This window comes from Anas platyrhynchos, chromosome 7 (genome assembly GCF_047663525.1).
Source record: "Anas platyrhynchos isolate ZD024472 breed Pekin duck chromosome 7, IASCAAS_PekinDuck_T2T, whole genome shotgun sequence".
Lineage (NCBI taxonomy): Eukaryota > Metazoa > Chordata > Aves > Anseriformes > Anatidae > Anas > Anas platyrhynchos.
The window spans coordinates 2,268,723-2,283,496 of NC_092593.1; the positions used below are offsets into that span (position 1 = coordinate 2,268,723).

Here is a 14,774-nt window from a genome sequence, read left to right on the forward strand (position 1 = left end):
AGGGAGGAGGTGTAGCCGTGGCCATGCCTTATTCCCCCGTGAGCAGTTAGCCGCTGCTGCTGCTCATACGTGCCGGTTTTATTCATATCACTGCTTAGCTTTTGTGTCGAGTAGCTTTTAGCAACGTGATTTTGCCATTTTTTGCTCCTGAGCAGAGAGCAGAGCTTTGTGTGAGTGCAGCACACAGCAGGGGGACGGTGCTGGCACAAGGGCACCGTATTTACAGGGAGGGGTGGCTCCAAGCAAGCTTTATGGCACCTGAATTGCGTCTGATGTGACCTAGCCCCTGGCAGTCTCCAGTCTAAGGCTGACGAACAGGATTTAAGTGTTATAAAGACTTCTGTACCGGGCCTGCAGCTGAGCTGGGTGTGACCCAGTGCGAAGGGATTCTTTGAAAGTGGGGAGAGCCTTTTCTTGGGGGTTTGCCTTTGGCTAAGGTAAAGCCATGCTAGTTCTCTGCTAAATTCTGCAGAAACAAGAAGTAAAACCCACACAGCAGAATTACAAAACCAATGTTTTAAAGGTATTTTACGTACCTGTCTGGGGAGGGGGCTCCTATTTCTTACATCTGTTTTCTTAGCGACATCTTTTTCCTTTCAGGGCTCAGCGGATTCGTACACAAGCAGACCCTCAGACTCTGATGTGTCTTTGGAAGAAGACAGGGAAGCAATCCGCCAGGAAAGAGAACAGCAAGCAGCTATACAACTCGAGAGGGCGAAGGTGCACTCTTGTAAACTTTTCTAATAGCTGAGTTACGTGGCGCTTATCCTTTGCCTGGTGTTAAAATTCACACTGCTGGTTTATAATGACGATGGTATCTTTGGAAGTAGGCTGTCAATCAAGTGACATAACCTGCAAGCAAGGTGTGGGGGGGATATTCTGTAACTGTTCTCGTATAAAGGGGATCTGCTTTAGTGAGCCGAACTCTGGTGGCTTGTGTGAAATTACTAGGTCTGAATTTTGATGTGTTTGGCAAATACCCTGTGCTAGACTTCTGGTAATTGGATACAACAGATGAATGCTTGATTCAGAAAGCTTCTGCTGTTTGTGATGTCTGTTTCTGTTTGTAGTCCAAACCAGTAGCATTTGCTGTTAAGACTAATGTGAGTTACTGCGGTGCTCTGGACGAAGATGTTCCTGTCCCAAGCACTGCCATCTCTTTTGATGCCAAGGACTTCCTACACATTAAAGAGGTAAAACCAAGTGGTAGTTCGTCCTTTTCAGAGTCCCAGCACCCTGGGGTGCTTATCTTGCACTTTTTGAAGCTTGATGTCACTGATTTCCAGTTGCGTTTTCATGTCACAGGAAGGAAACAGAACCTTGCTGTATTTTAAATCCCCTTCAACATGGTAGATTCAGACTCTTGTCAATGAAATCCAGTTTGTGATGGATTAAGTAATAGAAAGGGAGTCTGCCCATTAGGAAGGGGAGTAGCAGCAGTTTGCACCTGGTCTTCATAAAGCACCAGAGAGGCTTGCAAGAGAGAGATGAGACTTAGAGTAATACAAGAAGAAAGGAAAATATGGAAGAGGCTGCAGGACAAAAATGTACAAAAATAAGCAAAAAGGAAGGGGAATAAACAGGCCCTGAATATGGCTTTAGCAGAGAAGAATACATCTTACTGCATGTTGAGCATATTTTCTGCAATTATTAATCTGAAGTGAGCCCTCGAAATTTGCATAACCCCTGTTGTGTTGTAGATCTGCACATAGGCTTGCAGCTTGCAAAACCATTTCTTTATCTCTGCGTTCTGTGGGTTTATTTGGGGGTGTTTGTCTGTCTAATTTGTCTGTTTCTTTGAGCGTTAGTCCATCATTGCTTCAAAGCACTGATCTCCCCGAGACTGAGCCTATTTAGGAGGAAAGCACCTGCTTCTTCATCTCTAAAGACAGAGATCGGTGCTGGAACAGAGGGGTTTGCTTTAAATTCTTTCTCCCTGAGAAGGACACAGGAGAGGCAGTTGATTTGCATGTTCCATTTTCTCAGTTAGCTGGAAACAGATGGAAGTTTGATTTTTTTTTTTTAGATTTTTTATGTTATTTTTTGTTTAGCTTAGTTGTGGGCTGTTTTTTAAATATATATATTTGTGTGGAGTGGTGCTTAACCCCCTGTTGAGGAAGCGGGGCACTGTGAACTCTGCATCTGCCTCTCCGTGTGTGTAGACTTGGTTTTCCCCCTCCTCCTTGTTCCCCAGGGATGTGCTCTGTCCCGTCCAGCACCACACCTGAGCTGCCCACCTCCAAAACCTGCTTCCCATGAGGGAAATGTCCTTTGCTAGCCCTCAGAGCTGGAAGCAAACAGCTGCCCTCATTTCAGCAGAGATCACTTGGACTAGAATAACCATGGCTCCAGATTTGAGAACGCTAAACTAGGTAGAAGTAAGGTCGCCGTGCTGCCAAGATGAACCATCAGCAGGAACTGCTGAGTTGCTATATTGAGAGCATGTCCTGTATGTCTCATCTGTCTCCTACAAGACTATACGTTATGTGCTTAAAAGATGAGTGCAACAATTACTGACAGTGCAGAAGAAATCATGGGCATGGCAACCAACAGGAGGGAGCTGTAGTCCTCCCACACGCTGAAGGCAGAGAATAGCAGATGGGAGGTGATGACCTGCTGCACACAGCCCCGCTTCCCTTACTGCATCCTAATTGTTCCTATTGTTCAGGTGTTCCCAGCACAGCCCTGATTCCAATCTCATCTCTAGGGGTGTCACTCAGAAGTCCACGCCCTGCTAATAGAAGAAGGGTTGCCCAAAAAGTTGCCCAAAGCCCCGTCCAGCTTGGTTTGAATCTGTTCACCAGAAATGTCATTAAATCTCATCATTAAATCTCCTCACACTCAGCACCTCAGCTGGTGGCACCAGAGGAAAGGTCACAGCAGAGTGTGTTGGGGCAGTTAACAGATAAGCAAGTGCTGTCACTGATATGCAGCTCTCCACTCTCTAGCTGTAGGTATCAGCCTTCCAGGCACTGCCCAGCACCTTTTAACTTCATTTAAACTGTGCAGATTGTCCAGTACTCTGACTTCAGTGCCGAGTTAAGAATTGTGGATAACAAAATGAGGGAATTTTGGACGTGAAGCATTTGATCTGAAGCCAGTAACCTTTCTGTGTTCCAGAAATATAATAATGACTGGTGGATAGGAAGGCTGGTTAAGGAGGGCTGTGAGATTGGCTTTATTCCAAGCCCGCTTAGACTGGAGAATATCCGCATTCAGCAGGAGCAGAAGAGAGGACGTTTCCATGGCGGGTAAGAGTGCTGTAACCTTTTAAAATAATTTAAAATCGTTTCTGACACCGGACAATATTTTTCAAAGGTCACTTGATTCTTTTTTATTGCTGTGTATCCGAACGAGTGTTTGATTTGCGATTGCAAATGAAAATACCTATTTGCAGAGAACGGGCATGTTAGAAGTTGACTATGAGAAACAAGGAAAAAATTGTATCAGCTTTAGAAAAGATAAATTAAACAGCAGGAGTGGTAACAACAGAAATTTCTGAAGGGCTAGAGAGTTTTATGTCCCTGGGAGTTTACGTCAAACCTTTGGTGCTCAAAGGCTGCCAGCTTTTTATCCCAACTCTCATATTCTCAAGGTTGTGGGTTTTTTCTTTTTTCCCCCCTCCATTTTGGCCAGAACCAGACTTCTCAAACATCCTAGAGATGAGTTTGGCCTTCAGCTTCCCTCCTCTTCATCTTCCAGCCTGACCCTTCTGTGTCTCCACACTGCTAGACCTGGAGATAGCAAATCCCTGGAAAAATACAAACTTGCTCACAGGTCTAGGAAGTAAAACTGATTTCCCTTAGTCTCAGTTTGGACATTGAAGGCTCTCTCTTCTATTGGCTGAATACACAAAATGCTTTTAAAAAATCATTATTTTACTAGTGGCATCTATTCCCTCTAATTTAAAATGAAATCTAAATGTTCACGCAGATAACAAGGAGAACAGAAACTTTAGTACGGCAGAGTAAAGACAGGTGAAAGGTGAACCATTTGAATCTAGACCTAGTAGAGAGCAGTAAGAGGAGCACAATTTAGCCTGTATAGCACTGTCAGGGAATTAATACACTTAATCAAGGTCAGAAATGATTTCAAGTATAAACCATCTGGGGAAATATTTTTAGAATGATCGAGCAGCATTAACTGTGCTTTTTTTCAAGTTGCTTTTACAATTTCTGGAATAGCTTCAGAGAAAGGCAGTGTATCAGTGTATCTCAGGGAAGGAGGGGTATCAAATTGAGAGTGTTTAGGATCCTGGTTTGGATATGGCGTATTAGCAGAAGGATGCTCTGCTTGTGTGAACAGGCATGACTCCACCAAATCTCCAATTCCTGCAAATATTCATCTAATCTCATCTATGGAGAATATTGGGAATAAAATCAAGTATAAAGAAGGAGAAACATTATAAAAGAGGTTTGTAATGAAGGATGGTGAGATTTATTTTTGAGCGCCTTCATTAGATGTGGCCACATAGTATCTGTAGCTTAGGATCTCTTTAAAAGCTGTGACTACCTGTGCTAATTAAGGCTCTATGTGATGAAGAATTCTAGTTTTTCCTGAACAAGGCAGTAAGAAGTTACCTATGAAAGAGGGTTTCTAGAGTCTTGAAGCACAGTAACTATCGCTAGTGATTATTTGCAGTATCATAAGTGTTGCAGCAGTGTCTAGGATATGTGTGCAAAGGATTTGCCAAGCTTACAGGGGTGAACAATCCCTACTTCGGAGAGCACGTGGCAGGAAAGCAAGGACAAAACTGGTTTGGAGTAGCATCCCCTTGCTTCTCAGGGTGCATGGAACACAAAATACTGAGTGCTGTGCTGAGGACTTGCTGCTTGTACCGAGCTGCTGTGCCACGTGCAGTCACCAGGTTGCTTCAGCAGCCCTCCTGTGGCTGCTTTGAGCCTTCCTGAGAGCTTTGCTCAGTCAGCACTGGGACCTGCACTCCCCTCACAGCCTTCACGCAGCTCCTCTGGACACAGGGGTCTGCTTAGTTACAGGTTCTTCGCTTTCCCCGTGCCCCTGCCTTCACTGCTCCCTGCAGAGGAAGCTTTCTCACAGTGTGAGTAGGGCTGAACTCTCTCATTTACCGTGTAGTTTCTCATGGGGCAGTTTTCTTAGCTGCTGCCTCCAACCTCACGAGTTCACATCTCTGGATACCTGGTGCTAATGGGGTTCTATCTGCTACCATAGGAAATCGAGTGGAAATTCTTCTTCAAGTCTTGGAGAAATGGTTTCTGGCACATTTCGAGCCACGCCCACATCCACGGGTAAGGCAGAATTTTATTTAAGGAAACTCTTGCTATTTCTAATACTTCTATTTTAAAAATCATATATGGAAAGTGCATGTTTTCCCTCTTTGCTGACTTATTAAGATGTTCTGCTGAAAAGTGCTTGCATGCGGAGGTGGAGAAAGACATCTATTTCTAGACATGCAGTAGTTGCTAAGGGACTGGGAAAAAAAGAAGAAATCTCAGGAAAAGGGGCAGCTCCCCCCAGAACGGAATGAGTGACCAATTTAGATAGAGCTGATGAAGAGCAAGGTACATTGAGGGAAATGAAAAGTGCCTTGAGAAAGGGATTTTTGTTTGCAAGTTGTTACGCACAGCGTGTGTTTTAACCAAGTTCTTTATTTGGTCTTTTAGCAAAACAGAAACAAAAAGTGGTAAGTAATGCTTCTGTTTTCATTTTGTTTTATTTATTCCTAATACATTAATTCCTAGAATTTTCATCTGGTTTGGTTAACGATCTAAAGGGATGTTTTCTTCTTCTAGACAGAACATGTTCCCCCGTATGACGTAGTCCCATCGATGAGGCCTGTCGTCTTAGTGGGTCCGTCCCTGAAAGGTTACGAGGTAGGTATTCCAGGTGCTTGCACTTAATGTTTTCTTCTGTTAACATTTTCTTGTCCATCGTTTGCCTTAGTACATTTGCTGTGTTGTCCAATTAATTAACTAGGCTTCCATATACATAGAAAATTTTAGTCAAACTAGCAGACGCTCTGAATTTAATTAGCCAACATTTTGAAGGAAGTTCCCCTGTAAGGTTATTGGTCTCCTTTTTTCATTTAGGAAAACTTTGTCTTCCCCATGAAACTTGGTGTTGGCAAATGCAACAGCTGGAGTGCTGTAGCATGTTTGCTCTCCAGCACCTGCAACTGACTGTCATTTCAGCATGTTCTCTTGATGTTTATATTTTCAAGATTACTAGTATACTGAAATATATACATACGGAAACCTTTAGCCCTTCTAAATTACTTGCCTCTCTTCAACTTAGGAGTAGGTATGATAGATAACTGGTATAGATAAGCAGGAGACCCATTTTTCAAGGTAGCTGCAGATTCAGAGGAGCATTTAACACTTGCTAAATGAACACAGGCTTTTAGCAGGGCATTTTGGTGAACTTATCCATCTGTTAAGTGTTTTGCTGAATTAGGATCTAAATGAACGTGAACATAAAATCAAAGCTACACTTCATTTAGTTTAATTAATGTTGTTAGTACTTTATATGATATTATTAAGCATTGGAATGGCTCTTTTATGAAGATGGCAGCAATGTACTATTGTTAGCGTAATGCAGTGTTCTTACATCATTTTTTTTGTACGAATGATTTAAAGTGTAGATTAGAGAGCAGGAATTAGGTACTTACATTCTCTACTGTCTACCTTCTAATTTTGCGGCGACATTTCTTGACAGGAGTAACTGTCATGCATTGATTTTTACGGTGCTGCACCACAGGTTAATTTGCCTAGGAGCTCTCAGGTTTGGAGGGGAGAGAGGCCGTTTGTTAAAAACATACCTCTCTACAGATATGTTTCCCCTCTTTGTGTAAGAAAATAATCCTAAACAGTACTAAACATGACATCTGGAACATCTAAAGGTGTGTAAAGGGTAACGCAGTTAGGGTATTAATTTGTTTCAAATTTTGTTCCATGTAGCAAAAACACATTGAGCTTCCTTTGCAACCTATATGGGAAAGTTCTCTTCACAATTTTTTTCCTTCTGGCTAAATTCTGTGAGAACCTCTTTGAAAGATAGCATGGGAGAATTAAACTGCCAGAGGCCTGGGGGCTTTTTCTAGGCTGGCAGCTAATCAGTGTCACTCACAGTCCTACTGGAAGGGACAGGGAGCCCAGGCAGGGAAGGAGGTGGCATCTGCTGTTGGGGCTGAACGTCTCTCAGATGTTTCCCATGTACAGGAATGGAAAATCTTTTTTTCCTTCCTGTAGGCCTCTCTGAGAGTAGTTTTGCTCTTCTCTTAGAACAGTCATCCAACACGATAGATCTTCTATCTGGAGTCTTAAGCAAGTTCTAGTAACATTACAGGAGGGAAAAAAAAAACAACAACAAAAGATCTGTTGGACCCAAAAAGTCCCATAAGTTTCTGACATATGCTGAAGCCTGCTGGGAAGGGTCGTGCTGTGCGAGGTGGTGAGATGTCTCCTAATGCCTCCGTGGTATCAAAGGCAGGAGCAGGGTGACAGGTCTCACATCCTCCAGGCTGCGTTACTGAGAGTGAGTCAGGAAACCTGCAGGTATTTATTGCAACGCTTGCTGCCGAGAGCATGATGATTAAATGATTGCTACCTATAAAAGGTATTGATTGTTGGCAGTATCCTTACCTTTTACTTACTTCTCTTCTTGCTTTTGACTTCTTTTTCTCCCTGTCAATCCTCCCTGTTCAATTTTCCTCACCTCTGCAAGGTGACTGACATGATGCAGAAAGCTCTCTTTGACTTCCTGAAGCACAGGTTTGATGGGAGGTGAGAAACACTGTCCTTCCCTTGCTTTGTTCCCCACGTGTTACTAATGTTTTAGCGATTTTTTGAATGTAAGAAGCCTGATGCATGTTCAAAACTGATTTACCAGCTTTGTACCAACACTGAAATGCAGCCAGCTTTGGGGTGGAGAGCAGCTAGTGCATTACCAGAAGTGCATGTGTCTGCAAATCTGCTGTCTGGAGTAGGATTTCTCGGGTTTAAGCGAATAGTTTTGCCTCTGTATCTTGTCAGAGTGAAGTTACAGGAGAAACCTGAATGAAAGGTGACTGGGGGGCATGGGAAGAGTGCCGAAATCACTTTAAAGATGGCATTACCAGGCTTGGGGTTTCAGAGCTGCCCTGGGAAGCAGGCTGTGCCCTTGTACAACCAGGAGCAGGATGAGGCATGGGACGTGGCAGCTTGCAGTTCAATTTGTCATGGTTCTGAGCTGTTTCTGCACCCTGTCAGCACAGCCTCTCCCCACTGCGGAGCAGTACAGCTGGGCTGGCTTCACTGCAGGTCGCTGCAGGAGCTGTGGTGCATGATTGTGTTAGGGGTAGGGAGGGAAGCGTGGCGTGTGCTCCCTTCCAGCTGGTGGCACACGGGAACTGGAGGCTGTAGGTGATCTCGAGTTACCAGGACAGGATTGCTGGGAATATCCCCTTTATGAGGTGGATTTTTGTACCCTGTATGAGAATGTGCTTGGCAGAGGCCTGAGCCCCAGAGATCAGCAGCAGGACACTTGTAACGCCCTCTGAACGCCCATTTAGGCTGCCCGAGCTGCTGGGAGGTAGGGTCACACCTTGCCTTGCTCTGCTCTGGTTTGTCCCACTGTGTCCTTAGGCTGCACCGAGAGGCAGAGGGAGACATCCTGCCTGGAGAGGGCTATTTGTTGTAAATCCTGCTGCTGGTAGCTAGATTGGCAACTAGATCAGGCAGAAGTGTGGAATTTAAACCATCATATAAAACAATTGAGTTCCTTTTCTGGAACTTCAGCTGCTTCTCAGTCCTTCTGCCAGCTTTCCTGGGGTCTTCCCCCTGCCAGCCTTCTGGTTTGCTTTGTGTTTTTTCCATCTGTGCTGCAGTGTTGCAGCAGGTCCATGATACCAACACAGGGAAAAGGCTTCAGAATGACCTGAACTAGCCGCGCTCCTTCCCTGCCCCTTCGTGTGCTTGTCTTGTCAGCTCCTTCTTCTGTACCCGTGACAGCCTCTCCTGGCCAAGGAAGGAAGCGAACAGCCCGAGGGCTGCGCTGTGCAGCCTGGCTGAAAGGAGCCTGCTGGAGCTCAGCTGCTGCAAGGCGCTGAGGGCCTGAGCTGCAGAGCCTTCAGCAGCATCCTTCTCTAACTGCCTTGTATTCAGTTGCTGTTGCAAAGAGCAAGCCAGACTACTTACACACTAAATATAAGGCAGCAAAGGCACAGGTTTTCCTTAACATCTTCCAGCAGCAGTGACAGGTGGCATTACCTCTCCCTCGGGAGAATGAAACGCTTCCTGTGGCTGGCTGTGCTAGACCAGGTGCAGTAGGTAAGCATTTACAGCCTGCCCTGTGTTACACTGCTCAGGCACCAGCACAGGTGGGGGAGCCTCCTGAGTCAGAGGTGGGGCCCAGACCCCGCTGTGTTTTAGCACCTTTAGCCCTGTGATCCATTAATTTATTGCATTCCTTTTAAACTCATTTATATGTTTTGTTCTTACTGCATTTGCTGGCAGTAAATTTATTTATGCATTACGTGGAAAAATCCTTGGGACTTGTTATTAATGCTCCATCTTACGTTGGGTGGGATGGCTGCGAGTCGCTTCCAGCTTGTTTTCTTTTCATTATTCACGGCTTTTGACTCATCACAGTCCTCCTAACTGGGTTTCACGTGGAGTGATTGCGTGTTCTTTGTTTTATAATCTGATTTAAAGGCAAATTCTCAGGTACAGGTAAATAAAAGTGGCTTGTTCCACATCCCAGTTCCCCTTGTGTAGGATACAGGAGGGCACTCCCGCTTTGTCTCTCGCCAGCTCACTGACAGATCAGTGAAAATGGAAAAGGGTCATCCGCCTTCCTTGAGTTAAAGAGAAGGCTTCACAGGCTCAACTTTTCTCCTGTTTGACTCTGGGCTGATTCACTTACCCCGGCAGCACAGCTCTGCCTGAAAAAGGAGGGTGTGTGCTGGAGGACCAAGCTCCCGGGGCAGGCAGTGCTGCTCAGTGACTCAGACGTGACAAAGTCTGCTCCTCAGATGTCTAAATATGGCCCTTCCTCACCTGCCAGCAACGTCAGCTTTAGTTTAACCATCTGGGAGGAGAAGTGCTGGTGCTGCTATGACTCGGCTGTTCTGTATGCCCCAAGACTTGCTTCAACTTGTGTTATTTCTGGCGTTGTATAAAATCATCTAGGGGATGGGTGAGGGTTGGGATGGGGAGAGGCGAGCTAATGTATTAAGTAGAAGAGCAGAAGCTATCTGCAAGGGTGTGCAGTAGTGTAGGCAACAGAAAACATTGTTCAGTTACCCAGCGTTTCTCTTTCGTTGTTCTTTAATGATACCAATGTCTGCCTGATGTTTATTGTATTTGCACTTTGGAATGAAATGCAGCTGTAAACCATGCGTGGCACGATGAGAATGTAACTGCTGTGGTTTTGTTCTGTCCTCTGTTCTTACCCCTAGGATATCAATAACAAGAGTGACGGCCGACATTTCTCTTGCTAAGAGGTCTGTTCTAAATAATCCGAGCAAGAGGGCAATAATCGAGCGGTCAAACACAAGATCCAGTTTAGGTGAGACATTGACACAGATCTGATGCTGAACACGGTTGCTTACTGCGGGAAAGTGACAGGATCTCAGCCTCGGAGATGTCACCAGTCCTGCAATTCTGAATGTGCCAACAGCATTTCAGTGTTGAGCTCTGAATTTCACATACTCTGCTGGGAGACAAGATTTGCCCGGCTGAGGAGTGACAACAGAGCAGAGTGTACTCTGTCAGCCTCACATTGGGCAATAGCTGGGCTGGAGCAAGCCCTGGTACAGCTATTTTAACATCTATACTGACATTAGCCAGAGGTGAGTTAGAGGCCTGCAGCCAGAAGGTGGGTTCAGGGCTGTTTCCTCCCAGAGGGGAGTTGGCCTCACAGCTCCCTCTTCTCAGGCCTGGGCTTTTAATTCCACATCACGAGGTGCCAAGGAGCTTTCACCTTGTCCAGCCAGGAAGGAAGAAGGTTCTTGTTTCTGACCCTGGGGCTGAGTTTTTTAATTATTTTTTAAATTATTATTATTATTTTTTTAATGCTGAACAGCTACAGCTTAAATTTCCTGAGATTTGAGAGCAGAGGTGAGGGTATAGGTCCTCCCACTCTCCCCTTACAGTACCATGACTTCTGGGCTACACTGTCCTGATAAATCTTATTTCTTTAACAAGGTAGGGAAGTTTATGCGTAGTATACACAAACCAATAACCTCTTCTCTGGGACACCATCCCAGGAGGTAGGATGAGTTATTTTTTAATCTTTTCAGGAAGAAAAGACACTTAAACCTAGTTCTCTGATATTTTGAGTGACTGTTTGAACTTGAGGTATAGGAGGCAGGACTCTTCACTTCCACTTGGTATTCTAGTCCAGGAGTAAGCACCCCCAAAATGAAGAACTGTGAAGGAGAGTACAACATCTTCTTGGGCCTGTGAACATACATTGCTCTGAGGAGCAGTTCTCAAGCAAGAAGAGATTTCTTCTAAGAAATATCACTGCATCACTTGCTGTCAAAAAAAAAAAAAAAATGTAAAGACTCCTAAGATATTTAGCAGGTTTGGAAAATATGCCTAAGTTTATTTTGTGTTAATTGGAACATGCATTTAATTGTAGTATGTATGTATTTTCAGACAACCAAATTGTTTCCAAGGTAACATTTATTAAACAAACAAAAAAAAGTCCTTAAGTAACAGGTTATCTTCCAGAAATTACAGTAATTCACATATGGAGTTCATGCATTGAGTGCTTACAGTCCGTGAAGCTAAATGGGTGATGGTGTTTGTGTAAGCAATGCCGTGGTTGAGTGGCTTTTTCCCATTTTGTTTTCCTTTTCCAGCTGAAGTACAGAGTGAAATTGAAAGAATCTTTGAGCTGGCGAGGTCTTTACAGCTGGTTGTCCTAGATGCTGACACTATCAATCACCCTGCACAACTTATCAAGACATCTTTAGCACCAATTATTGTCCACGTTAAAGTGTCTTCTCCAAAGGTAATGTATCTGACTGTTAAATTACCTGCGTTTGGGTTTTGAAACAGCTGCATGGCATTCCTGGAGGCAGGAGAGCATTTTTTTCTTTACCCTTCCAGCAGTAGCAGCAATACAGACAAACCGCTGGAGGCTCAAAGATCCTTCTGGAGCTCTGTCACTGCCACTTTTTGCCTCCAGAAGTGCGTCAAAAGATGACTAACATCTGTCACGTATTCACTTCTTTTCTTCTGTTCTCTCCCTGGAGAGGAAGGAGTTGGTCATGTAACTGTTTTTCTTTAAAGTTGCCATTTACTTTTTCGCTAATACCGCCTTTGGCATATTGTTCATGAAGATGCTAATCAACACTTCACAGTCATCATTTTCCCCTGAAGCAGGTGTTGATTCTCCCTATTTTATCCTCTCCTAAACTCTCTTGCTCATTTGGAGATGCCACTTAAAAAGAAAGATGGGTTCAGTGCCTGGCATTGCAGAGTAGTTCACGTGGCTGCCCGCAGTGGTGGAAGCTTTCAGGGTGTCTTGTAATTCTTTGAGGGAGGAAACACAGTTATTTCACAGAAGACGTGGAAACAAATTAAATAATTTGTATTTCCTTAAGACAGTCATCCTGGTCTACACAGGGTAGAACTGAGCACAAACTAGTTATGTTAGCACGGCATGTTACCTGACCTAACTTACCCTCCCAAGGCCAGATGCATTTAGAATTGTTTCTGAAGCTTATTTTATATTGACTGAATTCCCTTGGCTTACTGTCCAAAGGAAATCCGTTAGGTCTAAGTCTCAGAAATGTCCACCAGGTGTACAAGCACTTGTTTGAAAAAGTGATTTTGATGAAACTCCCACAGAGTTCACATCCAACAAAGACTTTGCTGGCTTAGCAAATCCTTTTTAATTGCTAGCACGCAGATCACATTCTCTCTAAATCCAGCCCTTGCCACTGAGATGCTGCACGATTTCTCAGATCTCTGTGTTGAGCTCCTTGCAACATCTGTCCTAGCCCACACTGAGCCAGGGTGACTTTAAATCGAGTCATTCCTAACCTGGCTTGTGTAACACGGGCCGGGTGAGCAGCTCAGCTGGCACATCTGCAGGAGGCACGGCTTGCAGCTGGGACCACAAGAGCAATCACTAGCAGCTAAGGCTGGGGAGGGGGGGAGACAAAACCAATTTTCTTATAAGTGTAAGTGGATAGAAAGAAAACATCTGCCTCCATCTGACAGTTCACACGTTCCTTTAGGACATGCCTTTTTTGAACATTGGTGTAAACTTCCTTTTTGCAATAATGGTTATTTTTACACCAAATAACCTGTCTCAGATCCTTCACTGTATTTCCAGGTGAGTGGGAAGCAGAGGGAGGTCCCTGTTGCCTAACAACAAATGACACCAGTGAATATTAGAGGAATTGCACCATGCTATTACCTGGTGCTAGAGATCTGTTGTGCCTCGTATTAAGGGAGCCACTGCCCTGTAAGGCCTTTCAGTGAATACAAGCCAAGTGATTTAACTTCACCAAATAGCTTGTTGTGTGGCACCACGAGCTGCTGGGGTGCTCCAGCAGGCCCTGCTCTGCGGGGTCAAGCTGAGCTGGGACCTGGAGGGCAGCGTGGGAGCGAGCAGGGTCACATCTGCACCTGAAGAGGTGAAGAGTGACATGAAGAGAATAAAAGGTGTTTTTTTTTTTCAGATCCAGGACTTGACATGGGACGTTTAATGCAATTTCTTCTCTCTGCCCTCCCTCAACCTTAACGTAGCCCTAGGCAAGGCAGCCAGCGATAAACTAAAAAATTCCTCAGGGCCAAATTCTCTGTGTAGTTCTCAGTTTCCCTTGGCAGCCCCTTTGCAGCCATCCTACCCCACCACAGCTGTAGCTCTGGGATGTCTCTGTGAGCTTCAGACAAGGCACCCAGCCCTTTGAGCAGTGTAGGTGATCAGGGAGTGGCTGCCTGAGCTCAAACACAGAAAGCAGGCACACCAGAAGGAGGGCGCAGGCAGAGGCATCCCGTGAGGAGTACAGCTTGGTGGGCCAGCCAACCTCAGGCCCTGGGAAGGTTACAGAGAAAATCTGGGAGCCATTTCCAGCCACACGGAGGACAAGGAGGTGACGGGGAGCAGCCGGCAGAGGTTTACCAAGGGCAAATGATGCCTGAGCCACCTCACTGCCTTTGGGCAGAGAGATGACCCTGGAGAAACGATGAGCTGTAGGGCCTTGTAGGCGCTCCAGGACGCTGGTCAGGGGTGCAAAGTCCAGCTGGAGTCTGGGGCCGGGGCAGTTCAGTGTCTGTGAACAGCGTGGGGATGAGATAGGGAACGGGTTCATGGGAAATACCAAAGGCTGGGGCAGGTCAACCCAGGCAGGGCTGGTATTTGGGGGCAGCTTGCAGGCTGGCACAGTGAGCTGTCAGCCACCTCCCAGAGTTCATCAGAGACAAATGCTGAGTCCTGCGGCGGGGCTGGAGTTAAATCCCTGCCCCGAGCCAGCTCAGGGCTGACTGGCTGGGGAGCAGCTCTGCAGCCGGGGGTCCTGGTGGGCAACCTGTCAGTGAGCAGCGAGCCTTGCAACACAGACAGCAGCCACGTGCTGCTCGGTGTGAGCAAACTGCTCAGTCCTGCCCAGGGAGGTTGGGGGATTGCCTTGGATGGGTTCAAAACTCAGCTGGCAGACTGAAGCAATCTGATCATCTGGCCTTCCTTTCAGTAAGGGCTTGAAACAGAGACCTCTAGAGGTCCTTCCAACTTAAAAAATGCTCTCCTCTATGTTCCTGTCATTTTCCTTGAGATTTTACCGAGAAATAATTTAGATT

At 45.4% G+C, this 14,774-nt stretch overlaps 1 protein-coding gene across 6 annotated transcripts in view; it reads left to right on the forward strand.

Annotated features, from left to right (window-relative positions):
• Positions 1-14,774, forward strand: part of CACNB4 (calcium voltage-gated channel auxiliary subunit beta 4) — a 65,659-nt gene that overhangs the window by 38,213 nt on the left and 12,672 nt on the right. For 5 of the 6 annotated variants that reach the window (XR_005267202.2, XR_005267201.2, XM_038182401.2 and 2 more), the window contains 9 exons: positions 601-720; positions 1,071-1,193; positions 3,121-3,251; positions 5,191-5,267; positions 5,643-5,662; positions 5,772-5,852; positions 7,702-7,760; positions 10,415-10,524; positions 11,825-11,976. Coding sequence is in view for 4 of the 6 variants with exons in the window: in XM_038182401.2 (XP_038038329.1) it covers positions 601-720; positions 1,071-1,193; positions 3,121-3,251; positions 5,191-5,267; positions 5,643-5,662; positions 5,772-5,852; positions 7,702-7,760; positions 10,415-10,524; positions 11,825-11,976 (873 nt within the window). In the remaining 2 variants the exon portion in view is untranslated. Of the gene's footprint in view, positions 1-600; positions 721-1,070; positions 1,194-3,118; positions 3,252-5,190; positions 5,268-5,642; positions 5,663-5,771; positions 5,853-7,701; positions 7,761-10,414; positions 10,525-11,824; positions 11,977-14,774 lie in introns of those variants that run through there. The other variant, XM_021274275.4, reaches the window with a different exon arrangement.